Source organism: Cyprinus carpio, chromosome B23 (genome assembly GCF_018340385.1).
Source record: "Cyprinus carpio isolate SPL01 chromosome B23, ASM1834038v1, whole genome shotgun sequence".
Lineage (NCBI taxonomy): Eukaryota > Metazoa > Chordata > Actinopteri > Cypriniformes > Cyprinidae > Cyprinus > Cyprinus carpio.
In genome coordinates, this window is record NC_056619.1 from 24944274 (window position 1) to 24967299 (window position 23026).

The 23026-nt window shown below is 36.8% G+C and overlaps 1 protein-coding gene and 1 long non-coding RNA gene across 2 annotated transcripts; one reads left to right on the forward strand and one right to left on the reverse strand.

The window, feature by feature from the left end:
• Nucleotides 1–275: 275 nt before the first annotated feature.
• Nucleotides 276–23009, forward strand: LOC109046900 (junctophilin-2-like). Its single transcript, XM_042750019.1, has 6 exons — nt 276–1053; nt 4809–5628; nt 16304–16422; nt 17759–18720; nt 19893–19989; nt 21447–23009. Exons 1-5 carry the CDS (start codon nt 675–677, stop codon nt 19971–19973), a joined length of 2361 nt encoding a protein of 786 aa, XP_042605953.1. The 5' UTR covers nt 276–674; the 3' UTR covers nt 19974–19989; nt 21447–23009.
• LOC122141824 lies at nt 12654–17763 on the reverse strand. Its single transcript, XR_006158127.1, has 3 exons — nt 17517–17763; nt 16709–16797; nt 12654–13007 (listed from the first exon to the last, which is right to left on the reverse strand). It is a non-coding gene; the product is annotated as an uncharacterized LOC122141824 (long non-coding RNA).
• Nucleotides 23010–23026: the final 17 nt, after the last annotated feature.

Genomic DNA, 23026 nt, shown 5'->3' on the forward strand with positions numbered 1-23026 from the left:
CATTCGTAAACAGCGCGCCTTGTAAAAATAATACAGGGATAATAGCCACATAATAACAGGGATGCAACTGCATCAAGGATTTCTAGTATCTTTAAGTTTGAAAATACACACTGAAAATAACAGACACAGACTCCGCCGACCCCCTGATATGGACACTGAGCCCAAACCCTATTCTGCAAGTGATCTGGCAGTGCTTTTAAAGGTGCCTGGGTGCTGAGGGGCGATTGGCCTGTATTTTTGGAACAGTGTTGGGATCTGGTAGCCTTGTTGGGACTGCTAAAACATATCCAGGAGCTCCAAGCGCAAAGAGGGGAGGCAGGGAGAGGGGAGAGGGGTGAAAGCCATGAAAGACCACTGGCTCGACAATTCGATTAAATAGATAATTGTAAACTGAAACAATATCAAGTAACTAAAAAAAAGAAAGAAAAATAAAACAATCCTCCCTCTCTCAAGTCATTTCAAATTCAAACTTTAGCACGCTTGTTTCAGTTTAACATATTTAAGGATTTACATATAAACGAATTATGCGCGTATACGACTATTCTAGAAGTTTAACGCAAGGGAAGGATCTCCTCTGTCTCCGTTGGAGTTTGACAGATGGATTTAACAGAGATTGAGCCGTTTGTTATTGTTGATTTTTGAAGTCAAAGTTAGTGGTGATTGCATTAAGTGCGATGAGCGGAGGTCGCTTTGAGTTCGATGATGGCGGAGCTTATTGTGGAGGCTGGGAGGGAGGTAAAGCGCACGGACACGGGATCTGTACCGGACCCAAAGGACAAGGAGAGTTCTCCGGTTCCTGGAATTACGGGTTCGAGGTGGTGGGAGTGTATACTTGGCCGAGTGGAAACACTTACGAGGGGTACTGGTCCCAAGGAAAGCGTCACGGTCTAGGTGTGGAGACCAAGGGACACTGGCTCTACAAGGGAGAGTGGACGCACGGATTTAAAGGCAGATACGGGACGCGCATCAGTCAGGCCAGCGGTGCCAAGTACGAGGGCACATGGAATAACGGACTGCAGGATGGTTACGGGACGGAGACCTACGCGGATGGCGGTAAGGTCGGAGAATGAACTTTTGTGAGTGCAAACTGCACTCTGTGAGCTGACATTTTAAGCCAGGTGTTAGCAGGTTATGTAACGCAAGAAGACCTACACTGAGAATCGTTGGTGGAGTTCAAAGATTCCGTTTCCGTTTCCGATGCATTGTATCGAGTCTGAAATAGGCTACTAATAGGAAAAGTGCACTTCTGTATTTGCATTTAGGTCCTACTCCTCACTCTGTTGCTAGATTAGAAAAATTAGATAGACTAATTCCGGATTTCAAAAACACATGGGACATTAGATAGCCTATCAGAAATAATTGTAATGAAAAAAAATAAAATAAATAAAAACAAACAAACAAATAATAATAATAATAATAATAATAATAATAATAATAATACATAAAAATAAATAAATAATAAACAAAAATAGTAGCCTAATACAAAATTAATTAATTCAAAACACTGACTGAACGAAAACTGAGTCAAATTAATTCAGTAATCGCTCAGAATGACTTTGGATTTGATTCATGAGTAGCGTTTGTTCAGGTGTTCTTCTAACAAATAATGTTATCTATCAGATTATGCTACCAACACTGTATTTTTATTACTTTAATTGTAGGTTTAGGGTTGGGGTAATCTGATAGGGTAGCACAAATTATAAGAAAACCGGTATTGGACTACACCGATCGTGCTGTGTGGCTGTGTTTGGAATGGAATCCTAGATTATCATTTTCTGAATACTACACAGTATACACTGCAGATTATCTGCTTTTTTATATAGTAAGTGAAACTGTGGATATTATACCATAATAAGCATTTCACAGTATACTGTAGGCTACATGTTTAATTCAGCAAGAGACATTCAGACGTCTTGAACATAAAATATATTAAAATATATATTCATATCTTGAACATAAAAAGTTGTTTTGCATTTCAACCCAATCATGTAGAAATATCTTAACTTTTGATTTAAATAATGAATAAAATTTAGATTTTAATAAGAATCATATCACTTAGGGCTGTATGCAGAAAATTCACATCTTGTGCATACTGTACAGCTATCTAAAAATAGGTTCCAACTCTACATAAACAGTACACAGATATCCTTACATGGCTAAACGATTCCCATGAATACTCTGAAAATCTAAAATAATAATAATAATAATAATAATTAAATTGAATGAACATTCATTCTTGTTAGTAGTATAAACTTGAGGCTTACAATCATGGAACCCTGGTGTTGCCACAGATGGCCTTTTGGGTAAATGCCTATTGCTAAGAAACATTTGCCAGTGCAGAATGGAGGGTGTCACAAATCCTGTTCTTTCTAGACGTGTTGTGTGAGTACAAATAAAAAGGCTCATTCACTGTTGGCCAAGTCGTTTTTCTTTTATTGGGTCACATTAGGCTGTTACGTCGACATCTAAGACAGCTTACTGACTTTCCTTCATCTTAATTATTTCAATTTTGCATGTGCACAATGACCTCAAAGTAATAAAGTATGTTTATTAGATGACACAATATAAGATTATACAATATTATAATACATAATACAATATGCAATATATTATATAAGATTTTACTAAATAAATACTTAATATACTTTTCAAAATTATGACAAAAGAAGTACTGTACTGCTTATCAAACTTTGGTGAAACATATTTATAGTTTTCCACAGGGGTTTTTCCATTATCATAATCTACTTTATCTAATAGAAACCACCTCCAACAAGCTGGTTATAAGTATACGCAAATACGGCCCAAACTGTGGTTTAATTTTACATGAATTTGGTTAAATGTTTTGTCATTTATTGTAATAAAATTCATACATTTCAAAGTATGACTAAAGGCCTGTTCACTCCAAGAATAATAACTTTAAAGATAGCAATAACTATGTTAGAGTCCACACTAAGGCACAATAACGACCTTAGATAGAAGTGCAATTTTGTTCTCTGCCATTTTTAATGCTTGAGTTCTCTAAAGCTGAATGGATTCTGATTGGCTGTCAATGTTTTTATCGTTCATCAGCTAAAAAAAAAAAAAAAAAATCATTTTGAAAGTGACTCCAACTGTTGTTATCGTTATAGTTACAGACTCTATTCTTCAAAATTTAGACCAATTCTAATATCAAAATCTTTGTCATTGGAGTTATCATCCTTGGTGTGAACCGGCCTTTAGTGTCCAAATACATTTTGGGTTCACTGTTTTTGATAGAGTAGGATGAAATGACACAAATTATCATGCAGGTGTCTTCCTATATACTGTATCTATTGAGCTGGTAGCTGAGTCATCATTAAGTGCTAGTGCAGCACTGTGTGAATAAAGGCACAATAATAGTTGCCCTGAGGACTGAGGACTGATGGATCTCAAACATGTGTTGCATGACCAAACCAGACCCACAAGCCCCCATGACATAAATAACTGCACGTGTTTTATTACCCCAGAGGCTGATATGAGAGAGGCAGCTCGCTAGCAGTTGTACCGCGGTAAATACCATTGTTTCACATGCCTGAAGTGACAATGAGCTTACGGGTGGCCTGTATTTGAATAAAATGCAGTGTCGTAATACAATCTGTAGTTTAGTTGAAGGAATGATAATTCTGTCATCATTTATATGGCCCATTCACACCATGGACGATAACTGTCATGAGAATGATAACTATAATGTTTTAATATTTGGTTTAATTATATGAGAATGGGGAAGACCACACCAAAACTATAACAAGACAAAAATATTGTTGAGATAACATGACTTTTTAAATAAAGCAACAATATACAATACTACTGCACATGATTCAAATGAATAAAAAGTTGTGCATTGGTGTGGACGCCAGTATAGTTATCATTATAATCTTTCTTGGTGTGAACGGGCCTTTTCTTACTCTCCTGTCTCTCCAAACTTGTATGACTTTCTTTCTTTTATAGAACACAAAAATGTATTTAAAAATGTTTTAACTGCTTTAGTTTATACTAACATTAACATGGACAGCACTGATTTTTATTGTACACTGAAAAATAAAACAAAATAAAAATGTAGGATTTACTTTGAAGCTATTTCTGTAATTCTTGATTGTGGATTTTTGAATTCAGCCTTGTAATATGAGATGTTATATTATAAATTGTAGCTATATTTTACATTTTTATTTATTTTTTGATTAAAGGAATAAAAAATGAAAATTTACTCGCCTTCAGGCCATAGATGTGTTGGTTTCATTTCATGCATTACAAATTTAGCACTATATCACTTGCTCACCAATGGTTTCTCTGCAGTGAATGGGTGCCGTATGAATGAGTCCAAACAGCTGATAAAAACATCACAATAATCCACGCTTCCTCTAGTGAAAACGTCCAGTGAAAATCCACCAACATATTAGTTTAGAACAGTTTCGGGCTGTTTTTTTTTGCTTGCAAACGGTGCTTGGTGCATGCATATTTCTCTCCTGTTTCAGACAAGACGGATTTTTCACTGCAGAAAGAAATGTGGATAGATGACTCATATTCTAGCTGGAAGCAGCTGTTTAAAGTTAAAATGCCTTTATTTACTTGTTTCACTTCAAAAGAAGTAAACTGATGGACTGGAGACATGTGGATTACTTGTGAATTATTGTGACAATCAGCTGTTTGATCTCTAATTCCAGAGGCACCCATTCACTGCAAAGGGTGAGCTATTTTTGTGACCTATTCTTTTAAATAAGTGGTGAAAAAATGTGTATTTATGGGTGAACTATCCATTTACAATTCCCTGACTGATGTCTTTGGCAAAATAGGTACCTTCCAGGGCCAGTTCACTGGCGGCATACGACACGGCTATGGAGTACGTCAGAGTGTTCCCTACGGCATGGCAGCAGTGGTGCATTCTCCTCTGAGAAACTCTCTGAGCTCCCTGCGCAGTGAACACAGCAATGGGACACTCCTGCAGCAGGACATCCCTGTCATCACCGCCACCAATGCGTCCGGCCAGGAGACCCTGGTCAATGCGCCCATGCCTCTGGGCCCATCTCGTGGCGGCTTCGCACTCACCCTGCAAGTGGACCCAGATGTGGTCAAGCCCAAGAAGAAAGGCCTCTTCCGGCGCGGCTCTCTTCTTGGCAAGCTGAAGAAGTCCGATTCCCGCACCTCCCTCTCCAGCAATAAGAGCAAGATCAGCTTTTTGCGGAATGAGTCAGCTCTCAGCTCCGCTGCCAGCGATGCCAACTCCACCATCAGCCTGGGTGAGAGCGAAGGGGAAGGTGAAGGTCACGAGTTTCCCCCGGTGGAGTCAGACATTGACGCCACCACCACTGAAGTCTACATGGGAGAGTGGAAAAATGACAAGCGCTCCGGTTATGGGATCAGTGAACGGTCTAGTGGGCTTAAATATGAGGGCGAATGGCTGAACAACCAACGACACGGTTATGGGTGCACCACTTTCGCAGAGGGTGGCAAAGAAGAAGGCAAATACGTTAACAACATGCTGGTGAAGTCTGTGAAGAAGAAGGTGATTCAGCTGAAGGGCACTAAGATCAAGCAGAAAGTGGAGCGCAGTGTGGAAGGAGCCCAGAGGGCAGCTGCCATAGCCAAACAGAAGGCAGAAATCGCCAACTCAAGGTAAGGTGTAAATCATTTAACTGCTCACAACAGCTTTTTTTGGATATGGTCGACTGTTATTGCAAAATTAACCCAGACAGAGGCCAGGACTGATCTTGTATCATCTGGAAGGAGAAGGTTTATCCTGCTACTATTACTTTATACATTATTCCACCTACATGGCAAAACACTTAACACATAAAATATAGCATTAAATGTCAATTTGAGAATATAAAAAAATATATAATAAGACCAAAAAGAGAAAAAAGATAATATAAAAATATACAATGCTGTCGCAATTAATCACATCCAAATTAAAAGTTTTGGTTACATAATATACACGTGTGCTCTGTATATTTATTATGCATATATAAATACAAACATTTACAGTATATATATATTGAAAATATTTACATGCATTTACATAATTTATATTACAAATACATACTGTATTTTTAATATATAAACATAACATTTTTCTTAAATATATACATGCATGTGTGTGTATTTTTATATATACATACAGTGGTGTGAAAAAGTTTCTGCCCCTTTCATGTTTTTTTTTTTTTTAATTTTGCATATTTATGAAACTTGAATGATTCAGATCATCAAACAAATTTTAATATTACACAAAGATAACCCAAGTACATACAAAATGCAGTTTTGATATAATGATTTCATTTATTAAGAGAAAAAAGCTGTCCAAACTTGCCTGGCCCTACGTGAAAAAGTAATTGTCTAATAACTGGTTTTTCAACCCTTTGCAGCAACAGCTGCAATCAAGCGTTTGTGATAACTGGCAATGAGTCTTTCACATCGCTGTGGAGAAATTTTTGGCCCACTCTTCTCTGTAGAATTGTTTTAATTTAGCCACATTGGAGGGTTTTTGAGCATGAATGACAGTTTAAGGTCATGCCACAGCATCTCAATCGGATTTAATTTTATTTTACTTGAGCCATTCAGAGGTGGACTTGCTGGTGTGTTTGGTATCATTGTCCTGCTGTAGAACCCAAGTGTGCTTGAGCTTGAGGTCACAAACTGATGGCTGGACATTCTCTTTTCAGGATTTTCTGATAGAGTGCAGAATTCATGCTTCCATCTATTATGGCAAAGCAGCCCCAGACCATCACACTACCACCACCATGTTTGACCGTTGGTATGATGTATTTTTTATGAAATGCTGTGTTGGTTTTACACCAGATGTAACGGGACACACATCTTCCAAAAAGTTCAGCTTTTGTTGCATCAGTCCACAGAATATTTGCCCCAAAGTCTTGGGGATAATCAAGATATTTTTTGGCAAATGTGAGACGAGCCTTTGTGTTCTTTTTAGTCAGCAGTGGCTTTTGCCTCAGAACTTTCTCAAGGATGCCGTTTTTGCCCAGTCTCTTTCTTATTGTTGAATCATGAATACTGAGCTTAATTGAGGCAAATAAGGCCTGCAATTCTTTGGATGTTGTTCTGGGCTCTTTTATGACCTCCTGGATGAGTCGTTGTTGGGCTCTTGGGGTAATTTTGGTTGGCCGGCCACTCCTGGGAAGGTTCACCGCTGTTTCAAGTTTTCTCCATTTGTGGAAAATTGCTTCTGACCGTGGTTCGCTGGAGTCCCAAAGCCTTAGAAATGGCTTTATAACCCTTTCCAGACTGATACATGTCAACTGTTTTGTTGCTCATCTCTTGAATTTCTTTAGATCGCGGCATGATGTGTTGCTCTTTAAAGGGATACTCCACCTCAAAATGAAAATTTTGTCATTAATCACTTACTCCCATGTCGTTCGAAACCTGTAAGTGTCATTCATCTTTGGAACACAATTTAATGAAGAATACTTTTTGTACGAGAAGAAAACAAAAATAACGACTTTATTCAACAATTCGTCTCCTCTGACTCTCCCCATTTGGAAAACACCTGCTGAATGCAAACTGCATGGCTGACACAGAATAGCATACGCAGTTTGCATTCAGCAGGTGTTTTCCAAAATGCCACTATGGTGATGTGGGGAGAGTCAGAGGAGACGAATTGTTGAATAAGGTTGTTATTTTTGTTTTCTTCTCGTACAAAAAGTATTCTCGTCGCTTCATAACATTACGGTTGAACCACTGATGGCAGATGGAGTATTCTGAAGATGCTTTTCATACTTTTCTGGACATTGACAGTGTAATTTACTTGGCAGTCTATGGGACAGTCACAACCCTCCCGGTTTTCATCCAAAATATCTTAAATTATGTTCCAAAGACGAATTAAGCTTTTACGGGCTTGGAACGACGTGGGGGTAAGTGATTAATGACAAAATTTTCATTTTGGGGTGAAGTATCCCTTTAAGCATGCTTCACTTTATCAGACAAGTTCTGTTTAAGTGATTTCTTGACTCAGCAGGTCTGGCAATAATCAGACCTGTGGCTAGTGAAATTTAACTCAGTTACTAACGGTTCTTTCATGATTTAACAAACTTTCATATATTCTAGATTTTATTATTATTATTATTATTTAATTTTGATGATTAGAGCTTACAGCTCATGGAACGGAAAATCCAGTATCTCAAAATATTAGAATATTTACATTTGAGTGTCATTAGATGACCATCCGGACAGTATAAATTCCTGGTATCTTTTGTTCTTTTAAACAGCAATAATGGGGAAGACTGCTGACTTGGCATTGGTCCACAAGACAATCATTGACACCCTCCACAAAGAGGGTAAGTCACAGATGGTCATTACTGAAAAGGCTGGCTGTTCACAGAGTGCTATATCAAAGCATGTTAAATGCAAAGTTAACTGAAAGGAAGGAATTGGGTAAGAAAAGGTGCACAAGAAACAGGGATGACCACAGAGAATACTATCAAACAAAGTCGATTCAAACACTTGGGAGTGCTTCACAAGGAGTGGACTGAAGCTGGAGTCAGTGCATCAAGAGTCACCACGCTCAGACGTCTTCAGGAAAAGGGCTACCAAGCCACTTCTGAAACAGAAACTATGTCAGAAGCCTCTTACCTGCTAAGGAAAAAAAGAACCGGACTGTTGCTCAGTGGTCCAAATTCCTCTTTTCAGATAAAAGTTAATTTTGCATTTCATTTGGAAATCAAGGTCTGGAGTCTGGAGGAAGACTGGAGAGACACATAATCCAAGCTCCAATGCTTGAAGTCCAGTGTGAAGTTTCTGAAGTCAGTGATGATTTGGGGTGCCCGTTACTTCTGCTGGTGTTGGTCCTTGTGCTCTATCAAGTCTAAAGTCAATGCAGCCATCTACCAGGAGATTGTGGAGCACTTTATGCTTCCATCTGCTGACAAGCTTTATGGAGATGCTGATTTCCTTTTCCAGCAGGACATAGCACCTGCCCACAGTGCCAAAACCACTTCCAAGTGGTTTGCTGACCATAACATTACTGTGCTTGATTGGCCAGCCAACCTGACCTGAACCCCATATGGAATCTATGGGATATTTTCAAGAGAAAGATGAGAAAGAGTCGATCCAACCATTCAGATGAGCTGAAGGCCACTATTAAAGAAACCTGTGTTTAAATGGTGCCTCAACAGTGCCACAGACTGATCTCTTCAATGCCACACCTCACTGATGCTGGAGTTTGTGCTAAAGGATCCCCAACCAAGTATTGAGTGTAGAAATGAACACACTTTAAAGAACTTGAACTTTTCTGTTTTGGAAATCCTTTTTTTGATTGATCTTAGGAAATATTATAATATTTTGAGATACTCGATTTTTGACTTCCATGAGCTGTAATCTCTAATAATCAAAATTAAAAAAAACTTTAAATTTAATGAATCTAGAATATATGAAATTTTCACTTTTTGAAATGTTAAACAAAAAATTTACTTTTTCACTATATGATTTTTTTAGATGCACCTGTATATATATATATATATATATATATATATATATATATATATATATATATATATACACACACACACACACACACACACACACACACACACATATATATATATATACAGTATATATATTTATTATTCATAATTTTACCATTATCTCACCTACATGCCAATAAAATTCAAAATACGACACAAAATATTAATTTGACTTGAATTACACAAAAATATTACATTGAATTAAAGTCATTATACATTATACATCATTATTGTGACTCAAATATATATAATTATAACTGATATATTATAAATTAGAAATAAATAAATTAATTAAATAATTTAATAATTAAAAAAATGTAACTGGTAACGACAAACACAGTTATTATAGTTAACTAAAATTAAACCATAAAATATTTTAGTTTTTTTAATAAAATAAACTTTATCTAGATGCACTTAAGTACAACTGAAAAAAAATTAAGAAAACTACATAGACATATTTAAGAAAAATTACAAAAATGCACAATAAAACTAATAAAACTAGAACTAAATATAACAAAATATAAAAAGTACAAAATATTTTCAAAATATAAAAAGTTATAATAATTTAATATCTTATTAATATCAAAATTTTATTAAAGACTCTAATAGTATCTTATTGATACGAAAATAACCCTAACAACAACTGGTTTTAGATATAAAAAACAACAACCGAAACCCTAATAATTTTCTATGTACTATTCAATGAATGAACGAATGAATGAATGTTGCTTAATACTCTCCACAAACCTCAGTTCAGCTAGATTTACCTCTAATTTTCAGAATACACCCCAAATTTTTCAGTGAATTGCTATATAACTTTTTCAGTGAATTGCTAAATAACTAGTATATGGTCAATGCTTCCAGAGAGTTGCCTGCCAGAGGATGTGTTTTGTAGGTTTTACACAACAAGAACAAAAAAACATTCTGATGCCACTTTGGTGTTGGTTTCCAGACAGTCTGTCCAAATGCGAAAACAAACAGACTCAAAGCAGGCCACATGTTCCAAGCTACTTTCCTATTCATGGCGTCTTGGAGGCTAGGCTGAGCTCCAGACATGATAAAGAGGAGTCTAACGCACTGACACTAATAATACAGCATCCCTCCAGGATAGATTTCCACACACTCCTGACAGCATCTGCAGTTTATCATTGGGATTCTTATGGTTATAAACAGCGAGCCAGTTTCAGGTGCAGTGGCTTTGATAAAATCTTCCCTCCTTGTAAGGAGATGCACAAACCAAAGACAAACAGCCTTGGGTTCTCAGTCATCAGATGCTCGCTGCTGTTGATGCTCATCCCATAAAAATTATTTCAAGCATTATTAAAGATGACAACCTGACAGTGGACTGAAACCAGATTGCACACAGGAAAACTAATGAATCAAAGCACATGTTTCAGGAAAAAAAACAAGACTTCATTGTTCTCATTCCTTATAAAAAAGCAAAACATTTATACCTGCCAGAGTAACATTCAAGTAAAGACTGCAAAAAAAGGAGCCTGTTGTTACTAAACAACTAAACACCATCATTTAAGTGTTTTTAGCCAGTGCCAGTTCATTGTTTGCAGTGGAGAAATTGGATCTAATCATTATTAGCAATAAGAGACAGACTTCTGACACCAACCCAGACACTGGAAATCAAAACCAGCACACAGTTGTCTACAGTGAGCTTGGCAGTAACTTGTCTGTTGTCATTCAGTAGTACACTAGGTCAAAATGGGGATAAGCACAGAAACACTTTTATTCTGCTTCTAAATGGTGTATGGCTTAAAAGAAACCATTACTATTAGCGTTTTTTTTTTCTTTAAAGATGCTAAAGTGGGAGAAGTGTATTGTTTACAATATGAAAAAGGTGGAAAAAGTGAAAGTGACATGACATACAGCCAAGTATGGTGACCCATACTCAGAATTCGTGCTCTGCATTTAACCCATCCAAAGTGCAAACATACAGCAGTGAACACACACCTGGAGCAGTGGGCAGCCATTTATGCTGCAGCGCCCGGGGAGCAGTTGGGGGTTCAGTGCCTTGCTCAAGGGCACCTCAGTTGTGGTATTTCTGGCCCGAGACTCAAACCCACAACTTTAGGGTTAAGAGTCAAACTCTCTAACCACTAGGCCACGACTTCCCCGTGGTTAGTGGGGAAGTCCAAATATGGCTGGCCTAAATTTGGTGGTGAATCATGCAATGCTAGTTAAGGTATTTCTTAATCGAGATTCATGGCCCACAGTAGGTTTGTTAAAAATTGTCTGAAATAAAATAAAAATAAAGTAGTATAAAATAAAATATTTTTTTTTATTATAAAAGTACTATAAAATAAAATAGTATAAAATAAAAAAAAATGTTATAAAATAGTATAAAATACCTTTTGTATAAAATAAAATGGTATGAACAAAAAAAGTATAAAATAACTGTATACAATAAAAAAAAGTTTAAAATAGTATAAAATAACTTTACATAAAATAAAATTGTATACAATTATATAAATTAAACAGTATAGAATAAAATATAACATACTGTATAAAATAAATCTGTATAAAATAAAAACATTTTAAACAGTATAAAATAACGTATAACTTTATAAGTTAAAATAAGTATAAAATAAAACTATACAATAAAATAAAAAGTTGTATAACAAAATATTTTTTATTAAAAAAGTACTATAAAATAAAATTGTATAAAAAATTATAAAATAATTCTTTTTATAAAATAGTATAAAATACATTTGTATAAAATAAAATAAAATGGTATGAACAAAAATAAATAGTATAAAATAACTATAAAATAACAAAAGTTTAAAATAGTATAAAATAACTTTACATAAAATAAAATTGTATACAATTGTATAAATTAAACAGTATAGAATAACTGTAAAAATAAATTAGTATAAAATAAAAACATTTTAAACAATATTAAATAACGTATAACTTTATAAGTTAAAATAAGTATAAAATAAAAATGTATAAAATAAAATAAAAATAAAGTAGTATAAAATAACATTGTATAAAATGTCATAAAATAGTATAAAATAACTTTGTATGAAATAAAATAAAACAGTATAAAATAAAAAAGTATAAAATAACAAATAGTATAAAATAAAAAAATAAAATAGTACAAAATGACTTTATATAAAATAAAATTATGTAAAATAAAAATGTTATAAAACAAAAAAAGTGTAAAATAGTATAAAACAACGTATAACTTTATAAAATAAAAAAAAATTATAAAATAACTTTAAAATAAAATAAAAATGGCTACTTATACCTCATGTGATTCAAAGCCCTATCTGCAACTCCTGTGTCCTATCTGTTCCTTAACAGACTTCCTTGCCCTCCACCAGTGATAAAAACTCAAAAAACTCAAAAACAGTGGCCGTGGAGTTCAGTGGGGTCCAGGTGCCAGTTAGCCACTATGCTCTAATCATTTAGAACAGCAGAGGGTCTTGTGTGGAAGACGAGAGTCCGCGGAGGCCGCGGCACCGGGTGTAAATGACGCACATGGGTCTGGTGTCAGAAAAGGAGGCCTGCCTAAAAAAGGACAGACACTGTTGCTGTATCACAATCACAGGGGAATGCAACAGCTGATAGCCTCTTCTGTCTTCAGCTTCTTAGACACTCACACAGACGTACCTGACGTAATCTACAACCCTCACATATCTCCAGATATATATAATGATCTGTTATATACGTAAATATTATACTGAAACTCAATGAATACTCAAATCTTATTTGAGTATTCATTAAGTCCTCTTGATGGTATCACATACTGAAATGCGTCAGCATTGGTGTCGGATCGTTCATGGATATAAATTTTGCCTATCCTGCAAATGAGTGAGAAGAGTGGTGGTATATAGATGTACAACACCCTACTTTGTGCCTGAGTTCAGACACAGCAGCTCATTTTATTAGTGACTATCATACTGCATGATTAAACATGATGCTTTAGGAAGTCTTTCTCTAATGTTAAAGGCTATCAGTAGTCATGTAAAAGTCCAGATTTGATATAAAATGTCAGCTGATAAATGATGGGGAACAACACCATCACAAAAAAAATATCAAGCAATGTAAATAAGCAAGTAAATAAATAAATAAATACCACCCAAAAAGATTAAATATTTATCTTTCATTCATTTGTGACACAATTTAAATAAGAAAAAGCAAAAAAGGGAAATAAAAATGTTGATCAGTTACATGTTCACATTCATTCATTTCACCCAACAAATGTGAATACAAAAAGTCTATGAACATGTCATCCAGACCCAAGTCTGGAAACAAAGTAAAATCTCACATGAGAAACACTGTTTGATCAAAGTTTAATCAAAGTTACTAAAACTAGATGTGCAAATGTTAATGATTTATGTTGCAAAATATCAAAAACATGCTAAATAAAAAAATCTGTAATGGCATTTGCAAACCTACAGCTCAGAATATTTTAGTAGTACTTTTCATTTGGCAATTGACTGTGATTGAGTTTTATTATTCTAGCATCACTACAACACACTCTGAAAGTATGCTGAAAATGCCATCTAACAAACAGCCAACCGAATAATGCAGAACAATACATTCCTAGACTGAACAGCTTACAAGTCGGAAGCATGCTTTTAAACATTATTTTCTATTCATAATAGTTGTTTTTTAATTGTACATAGCAACATTAAGAAATATTCCTATTATAGATATTCATTTCAGCAAGAATTCATGAAAGCACCCGCCAAGACCTTAATGCAGACATTACTGTAAATGTATATATCTGAAAGTGAAAGAAAAGTGAAAGTCGTGACATTTGTCAAGTATGGTAACCCATACTCGAAATTGGTGCTCTGCATTTAACCCATCCAAGTGGACACACACAGCAGTGAGAAGTGAACACACCGTGAACACACACCCGGAGCAGTAGCCAGCTATATCCAGCGCCCGGGGAGCAACTGGGGGTTCAGTGCCTTGCTCAAGGGCACTTCAGCCATGGATATTGAGGGTGGAAGAGAGCGCTGTTCATTCACTCCCTCCCACCTACAACTCCTGCCAGCACCGAGACTCGAACCTGCGACCTTCTGGTTACAAGTCCAAATCTCTAACCATTAGGCCACAGCTGCCCTTTATATCTATGACATACAGTACCACTGGGAGGGTCTGAACGTTTCTAAGCGTTCCACTGACAGCCACCCTCAGTACAGTGTCTTTAAGTGGTCAGGCTATTTTGAACTCAGGATAACATTACAGTATGGAAAATATCACAGAGTAAATACTACATTGCTGTTTTAATCAAACTGACAAACAAAAAGCTCAACAGTGAAGGTTTGCTTACTTCATGCATTAAGATAAAAAAAGCACTTATGCTTACTGTAAATGCAAAAAAGTATGAATATGAGGTAAAAAGTATTTGTTGTCAAGTTACACAGCAGAAACTAAGGTTCTATGGCTTGCACTGTAATTTTGCAGAGCAGTAATTCTTAATGTGACCAACACCAATAAAACACATGAATAATTTAGCCCATGCATAATTTTGCATGAATGAATGTAATCAATGCATGCGGTAGAAAATAAAGGGTGTTCTTCTCTAAAGCGACGTGTCGTAGCACAGCAGTTCTCATCGCTCACAGTGAGGTACAGGGTGTTAAAAGAGTGATTTATTTAAGTTCCAGCTCAATGGGTGAAGAGGACACCCTCTGCTGCTATAAATAACCCCTTGCCATACGACCCCCAACACACTTCTTCCTCCCGTGTTTAAGTCAAACACACTGCAAGCAACCCAAACTCTTGCAGCTTTAGGGCAAGTGGGGTTTCTCTCTGGAACATTCTTCAGCATTGTTGTTGTCTGGGATGGATACTGCATGGGATTCTTAAGAGCTGAGGGGATGTTAACATTGCTTTTTATAGTGCAGACAACTGCTAACACATCTCTCCAAATAAAGATGAGATGGGATGTCTTGAGTTGCTCTGGTTCTACAAGCAAGATATGGGTGAAATATGCTTTTAATAATAATAATAAAAAAAGTGTCACACACGTTTTTTCTCTCATAGCCAAGTACTTCAGAACTGGCAGTATGTTTGCCACACTATAATAGTAAACTTTTTAATCTACTGTCAGAAATAAACAGAGCTTTCTTTTAATCGTGCTCCTCCGAAACACTGCCACAACATATTACATTTATGCATCTGTTGAAGACAGGTATAACGTAAAGTACTAATGAATTTCTATTTTAGTTTTATTGATGCTATATAAATGCTCTGTCCTTATGGCTCAACTGGTAGCATGTTACTAAAAAATCCAAGACCATGAGTTCAGTTCCCAGGGACAACAAGGTTTAAAAATCTGATTTAAATAATAATAATAATAATTTAAAAAAGAAATTTAATAAGTAAGAATATTTTAGCAATTTTTTTTAAATGGTTGTAATTTATTTAGTTTAAAAGTGCAAAATTTGACAAAAATAGGTTAACAACTGTATGTAAATATTATACATACACACAAAATCCATAAAAGATAAAATATTAATTAATTTATTTTTTAAATTAAAAAGATTTAATTTACTTTTATGGACCGGGGTGGAAGATCACTTCATTTTCCAGATTGCATTATCGGTGTTGAATTTCTATGAATCACAATTCAGTTAATTTTTCTTCCTTACATTCCAATTTATCTTCCTATTGGGTGTTGAAACTTCAATTCAAATTCACTTTCATGAACTGAAAGTAGAAATTAAGTTTTCACACCTTTTGATGATCTGAATCTGAAATCACATCCATTCCTGACCACAAAATTAACTTTATTTCCCAGTATTTGATTTAAAACCTCTGACTACACGCCTTTTCCCTCTTCACAGAACAGCTCATGCCAAAAACAAAGGAGACGCCGCAGACCAGGCTGCAATAGCCGCTAACAATGAGTCTAGTATTGCCCGTGTGGTTGCCAGAGAGCTCTCGCCCTCCTTCCATCAACCAGGTAGGTAGAAGACTTCATTGTTTGCTAAATATATATTAACAGAGGCCAAAGGAACAGGTGCTGGTTAAGATCCTCCCGGTCCAGTGAGCGTCTGTTTTAGTGGAGGTTGTAGCTCAGAGAATGCTTGTTAATCCAGACATAAATTCAGATTTACAGTACAGCAGCATTCATTACAGAGCAGTCTATGTGCTGTTAATGTCTTCAGTTCTCAAACCCCACATGTAAACATCTCTGAGTGTCTGGAACAGGATTAGATTGCTAGGACACAAGCCCCTCAACAGCTCACCATGTTCCTGTGTCTGTCCATCTGAAGGGCACTGCTAAGCTCTTGACGCTTAGTCTTGGCACAGTCTGTTTCCAAAATCTTAGATGAAACTGTAGACAAGCATAACAAAATGCATTATTATAGTTCATTGCTTATTTTAATAATAATACATGGGATGGTAGGCTGCATTCGTTTTTGATGAGGCTATTAAATTTCATCTTTCATCTTGAAGTATAGCATTATTATTCTGTCCCTGAGTGGTTGCATTCTTGGCCTCTTACAGCTAGCCGTCAAGTGAAACTGAACATGTTATTCAACACCCTAGTCTTGCATTTCATAAATAAACAAACATTAAAAGATACACATACTCTTATGATAAAAATTTAGAGATAGACAGACATAATTTGTCAGAGATAGACAGACAGTGAGGCAACAAATTTAAATATAGACACTAGTATACCCTCATTATATTAATATATTAATACATACACAATTACCTCACAACTGTCAGCACTTGTAAGAATTTTAATAAAAATTGTAATCATCCACTCTGATAATATATTTTGAGCAAGAATCTGAGACACAGCAAATTCAGGCAGAAAAATAAAGTTTATATGGTTTAAAAAAAATAAAAAAATCAGAATATCACAAATAAAAACACACCACACAAAAAACCCCACCAACAAATGACTTGTTCTTTTGGTTATTGTGTAATTTTAAAATAAGTAGCTGTAAATATGAAAGTGATTACAATTCAAGTCACATAAACACTTCAGTCATATCAGTGACTAGAAAAATGTATTTTATTCTACAAAAAATAAAAACTGACCTCAACCTCCAGTATTTTCCATCACATCGGTCAGCTCCAGATCTAGCGGGGGCAGCAGAGAACCTCATGCAGTTGTATTGGTTGTTTAGGAACACTGCAGTGTAATTAGTGCACCTTTGAACCTACCAAAAATCATTTGTAAATTTGTATTTCAATGTTAAATTATAATCAGACAGTATCAATCTTGTCTACTGAACCTAAAGCTATTTCTAATAAAGCATGCATCACATGATGTCCCTTAGGTCCTGAGTATATGAAAAAACGAGCCTTGCAGGAGGTTGCTGAGAGCAATGAGAATGCAGACACAGGGATGCATGAGCCCTTGTCAGCTGAGGATTCCCTACCAACACCTCTGGAGCACCCCTTCATGCATGAGATGGAAAGTCTAAGACCAAGCTCCACCTCTGCACGCACCCCCTCACCCACTGCAGTCATTGTCCCTCAGGCACCCAGCAAGGAAGATCCAAACCTCTTGAGCACCGGCAGCTGGAACGGAAACAAGGCCAGTCGGGGCAGTGGTAGCAGAGGTAGCAGTCGAGCAGGTAGTAGGCCAAGCAGTCGACCCACCACCCCTTCTTCCACTCCTGCCGTTGCTTCTGCTTCAGATGCCGCTCCAGAGGAACGTTCTGCTCCCAGCAGCAAGGTCCCATCCCGAACCCCTAGTCGCCAGAGTGCCAAAGCCGAGCAGGGATCGGACCTGGAAATCAAAGGCCTGCAGAAAATAGACTCAGAGTCAAGAGCAGCAGAACCTGCCCCTGCTGCTACACCAGTAAGAACCAACCTCGTCCTCACCACCGACGAAGATGAACCACCTCCTCGCCCTGCCCCCAAGCTGTTCCCCAAAGCAGTCACACCAGAGCCAAAGGCAGCTGAAGTCAAACACAGAGCTGAAACAAGGGAGCCTGTAAATGAGCGCCCAGCTTCGATGACAGAAAGCAAGCCCGAGTCTAGGACAGAAGTCAGGGAGGAGAAGAAATTTACTAACAGAATTGAGCCTAAACCTTCACCGAAAAGAGAACCAAGCCCTGCCCCAAAAGCTGCACCAAAGCCTGAGCCCAAGTTAGTGGCTAAACCAGAACCTAAACCTGTGGTCAAGCCAGTTGCTAAACCCGTCGCCAAGGTCGAGGCCAAAACTGAGATGAGGCAGAGGTCTATTGTGAAAGCCCCTAGTGAAACGATAAAAGAGCCTCTGGAGCTAGATGAGGTAAGGATAACAAATCAAACCTTAGTAATCTGATTACAAGTAAAATATCAATTGGTCATTTCAAGAATCCCATGAAACATCCCAAAGATCGCAGTCAGCAGACACACAGATTTCAGATTTGCATAGCATAACATAAATTTATCAAAATAGCTTTTTACATCCTTTCTCTGCATGTAACTATAAGTCTTGTTAGATTTCCTAAGGAAAAAAGAAACAATACATGCCTTAGTTTCTTTGTTTCACTGAGTCCTACCTCAATACCCTTTCGGAACAGCTTTTATTTGTCCTTAGATTTGTATTTTTTTAATAATCGGCGCCCCGTTTTCTAGCTTTAATCAATAAATGTCAATTTATTGTACAGTGGCCCTCCTATCTTAGCTTCAGATGTCCTCCCAATGGCCCATTTTATTAAAACAGCTCATTCTTCTAAACAGCTCTTGAGTGGACTGGAACACACGGCTCTGGAATACCAGCAGATTGTGTTCCTTGACATACTGCCCTGGCTCAGGTCCTCTCACCACATTTTTCACAGTCAGGCATATCTATACAAGGCTGAACCCTCAAAATGACAAATTTTCACCTTCAGTAAGCCCCTTGCAGTCCATCGGATACCCAATATCATGTTGCATTACAGCAGCATCTCGTGGCTCACTGAGCATGGCATGGATGAAAAATTATTTACAATGCATAAAAAGCCCAACCTCTTGCAGTTGAAAGAACAGGTATTTTATTTATATGGTTCCTCTAAAGCAGAGGTATTCAGTCCTGCTCCTGGAAGGCCAATCTCCTGCAGAGTTTAGCTCTAACATACCAAAACACAAAATTCCTAGCATTACCAAAAACCTTGAGTAATTGGTGCAGGTGTGCTTAATTAGGATTAAAACTCTGCAGGAGAGTGGCCTTCCAGGAGAAGGATTGGACACCCTGGCAGCAATGTTCAATCCTGCTCCTGAAGGGCCACCTTCTTACAGAGTTAACTCCAACACATCTGCCTGGATGTTTCCAGTAGCCCTGAAGACTTAATATGCTGAGTCTGGTGTAGGGGTTGGAGTTAACTCTTATGTAAGTGGCCTTTGAGCAGTTGCACATGTAAATACCACCTAGAGCACCATCATTTGATTATTTTTCTTTGCACAATAGACACTAACAGCTGTGAACACTTTTTCTCTTAGGGGCCAAACACAATTATGATCTGCATGGTTATATTCCTGAACATTGGTTTGGCAATTCTTTTCGTTCACATCCTATCTTGAGATGACAAAGCCTAAGGTAAGCTGCCACCCTATATCCTGCATATTTTCTCGAGTGAATTTCATTAAAGGGTTAGTTCACCTAAAAATGAAAATTAGCCTGTGTTTTACTCACCCTCAAGCCATCCTAGGTGTATATGACTTTCTTCTTTCAGACGAATTCAATTGGAGTTATATTAAAAATGGTCCTGGCACTTCTAAGCTCTATCATTGTAGTGTGCAGGTGTTTCTGTTCAACAGTCTAAAACATGTTAAATGAAGTGAGCACATCCATAATAAAATGTGCCTCACACGGCTCTGGGGAGTGAATGAAGGCCTCCTGTAGCGAATCCATGCATTTTGTCATATATTTCAAATGTAATAAACACTTTTCTATCACTTACGCTATCTGTCATACGTGGAAGCAGTCCTGGCGGATAACATAGGACGTCGGCGTTGCATGATTAGTGACGAACGCGGAGAGAAAACCAAACAAAACGGTGGTCATGGATTAGAAGCACGAAACGAGGATTTGTAAAGAAAAATGTTAGATGATTTTGATACAAGCCAAGAGGAGACTGGTTTTCCTTTGCTAAAGAAAGGAAACTTTGCTTTCTTAAACAAACTTATGAGACTAGCATATCTCAAGATGTGCACACGATGTCCATACGTCATCCTATACTGTAAAAAGCACCATCCTTCGGATAAGACATTAAACCGAGGTCCTGACTCTCTGTGGTCATTAAAAATCCCAGGATGTCCTTTGAAAAAGAGTAGGGGTGTAACCCCGGCATCCTGATCAAATTTGCCCATTGGGCTCTGACCATCATGGTCTCATAATCATCCCCATACACTGATTGGCTTCTTCACTCCTTCTCATCTCCACCAATAAGCTGGTGTGTGGTGGGTGTTCTGGCGCAATATGGCTGCCGTCGCATCAGGTGGATGCTGCACACTGGTGGTGGTTGAGGAGATTCCCCCCTTCCATGTAAAGAGCTTTGAGTACCCAGAAAAGCACTATATAACTACTATATAACTTATTATTAATTAATTATTATTATTATCATTATCCGCCAGAACGTTTCCGCATAAGACGTGAGAGAAAAATGTTTATTACATTTGAAATATGGATATTTTTCTTACAAAAACGCATGGATTCTCTAAAGGAGGCCTTTATTCATGCCCCGGAGCCATGTGAGGCACATTTCATTATGAATGCATGCACTTTATTTAACGTGTTTTGGACTGTTGAACAGAAACACCTGCTCACTACAATGATTATGGATGCATGCACTTTATTTAACTTGTTTTGGACTGTTGAACAGAAACACCTGCTCACTACAATGACAGAGCTTAGAAGTGTCCACCTAGGATGCCTCGAGGGTGAGTAAAACACAGGCTAATTTTCATTTTTGGGTGAACTAACCCTATAAGTGCAACTGTTATTTTTTTCCTTGTAAAATCACTGTGGGTATTATTTCACACACCGTTTTCTAGCCAAAACCATCCAGGTGAAAGAAACTACCGTGGGGAGCTGTGAGGATGCACTGCGCTCCATTAACGGCTCTGTTGTTGCGTTATCCAGTTTCAGACCAGCCCTCCTGAGCTACTCTAAAGTTGGTTGCCATCCGTAATTTGACCGAGTGCTCCCAAATGATCAGTGTGTCTCAGTACCTGAACATTATAGAATAAAGCATTTGTGCACATTTGCTTTGTTTGTGAAAGGGACTGCTGCATTTAACTGCTTAAGTCTAATGCAGGTGAAACTGAATCATCTATAAGGGCTAATTGTTATGTACGTTCACAATCACGTCACATATCCTATAGAGCAGAACATGTCACTTGGCATGTAATATTCATCTTTGGAGAATAAACAAATAGTTATGACATTACGAAGTGGGTCAATCCTGTTTTTTCTTTTCAATGGCTAGAACAAACATAAAATCCACCAGTGCACTTATGCTTTAACACCAGGTAGTGTCATGCTTCATAATCTCAGATGCTGTATGCAAAATGTCTTAAAGTCTCCCCTGCATGACAAAGAGCAACAAGGCTGAACAATTAAAATATGTAGTTGCTATAAAACCTTCTAGTATTTGCCATAACGGAAGTGTAAGTATTCTACAATATAGTGGAATACTTGCAACAAAAAGATGACAAAAAGACAAGAAAGAAAGTAGTAATGAGAATGTTCCAATTAGAAAATGAGGTCTATGAAGCTTGATTTTATTAAGCTAAAGCATCCCTATATAGATATTCTCCACAAGTTGGTGTGAGAGCTTTTAAACAAGAATCTAAAAATACCACAATTTATTGAATGAAAAAAGAAAAAGAGGGGAAAATGATGTTGTGGCTTACTAACTGTTGTACTGTGAATCTGTGAGGGTTCTTCAGCCTTTTTTCTGCCTATACTAGACATAATATGCAAGAGATTTGAGAATGTTCAAACCAGATTGTGCAAATGTACATGTCCCATATTGTTATGCATGTGTGCACATTTGAGTGTTTTTGTAAACCTCTGAATTATGAACATTATCAGAAACATTTCATGGTTTTAGCTAATTTAACCCTCATAGAGTAGTGTATTACCTCAAATTTGAAAAGGTCTTATAGAAAATATTGTTAACTGTCCAAAATGTTATTTATTGAATAAATAAAGGGGTTTTAACATTTTATCTAGAATAACAAATTAAGTTGATTCTGATTAGGCATTTACAAGTCCTAATTCACCCAAAATACAGATATTAGCCACTTGTTTCTTAAGGCTTTGAAATCACTAGACATGTAAGTGCTATTTTCACTACTTTGCAACATTAAATGTTTAAACAAGTTCTTCATCCATTAGTATCTGTAATGACTTTCCAATGCGTTACATTTAGCTTATAAAGACATAGTATTCAGCATGGTTGATGCATTGCATTACTTGAGATTTTCCTGCAAATTTTCCTCTTCACATGACTGTTAAGTTTCTTGTGTTTCAGCACTCACAATCATGAATGGAGTTTTATAACAATAAAAGAAAATGCACCACACAATTTTAATAAATGTTTTTCAACTGCACAACTGTCATTCTCTTT

Bases quoted from the DNA above. Each gene is read 5' to 3' on its own strand.
- LOC109046900 (XM_042750019.1), top strand. From the start codon at position 675: ATGAGCGGAGGTCGCTTTGAGTTCGATGATGGCGGAGCTTATTGTGGA. The intron at 1,054-4,808 runs GTAAGGTCGGAG...TTGGCAAAATAG, and splicing joins GGAGACCTACGCGGATGGCG to GTACCTTCCAGGGCCAGTTC. The intron at 18,721-19,892 runs GTAAGGATAACA...TTTTTCTCTTAG, and splicing joins AGCCTCTGGAGCTAGATGAG to GGGCCAAACACAATTATGAT.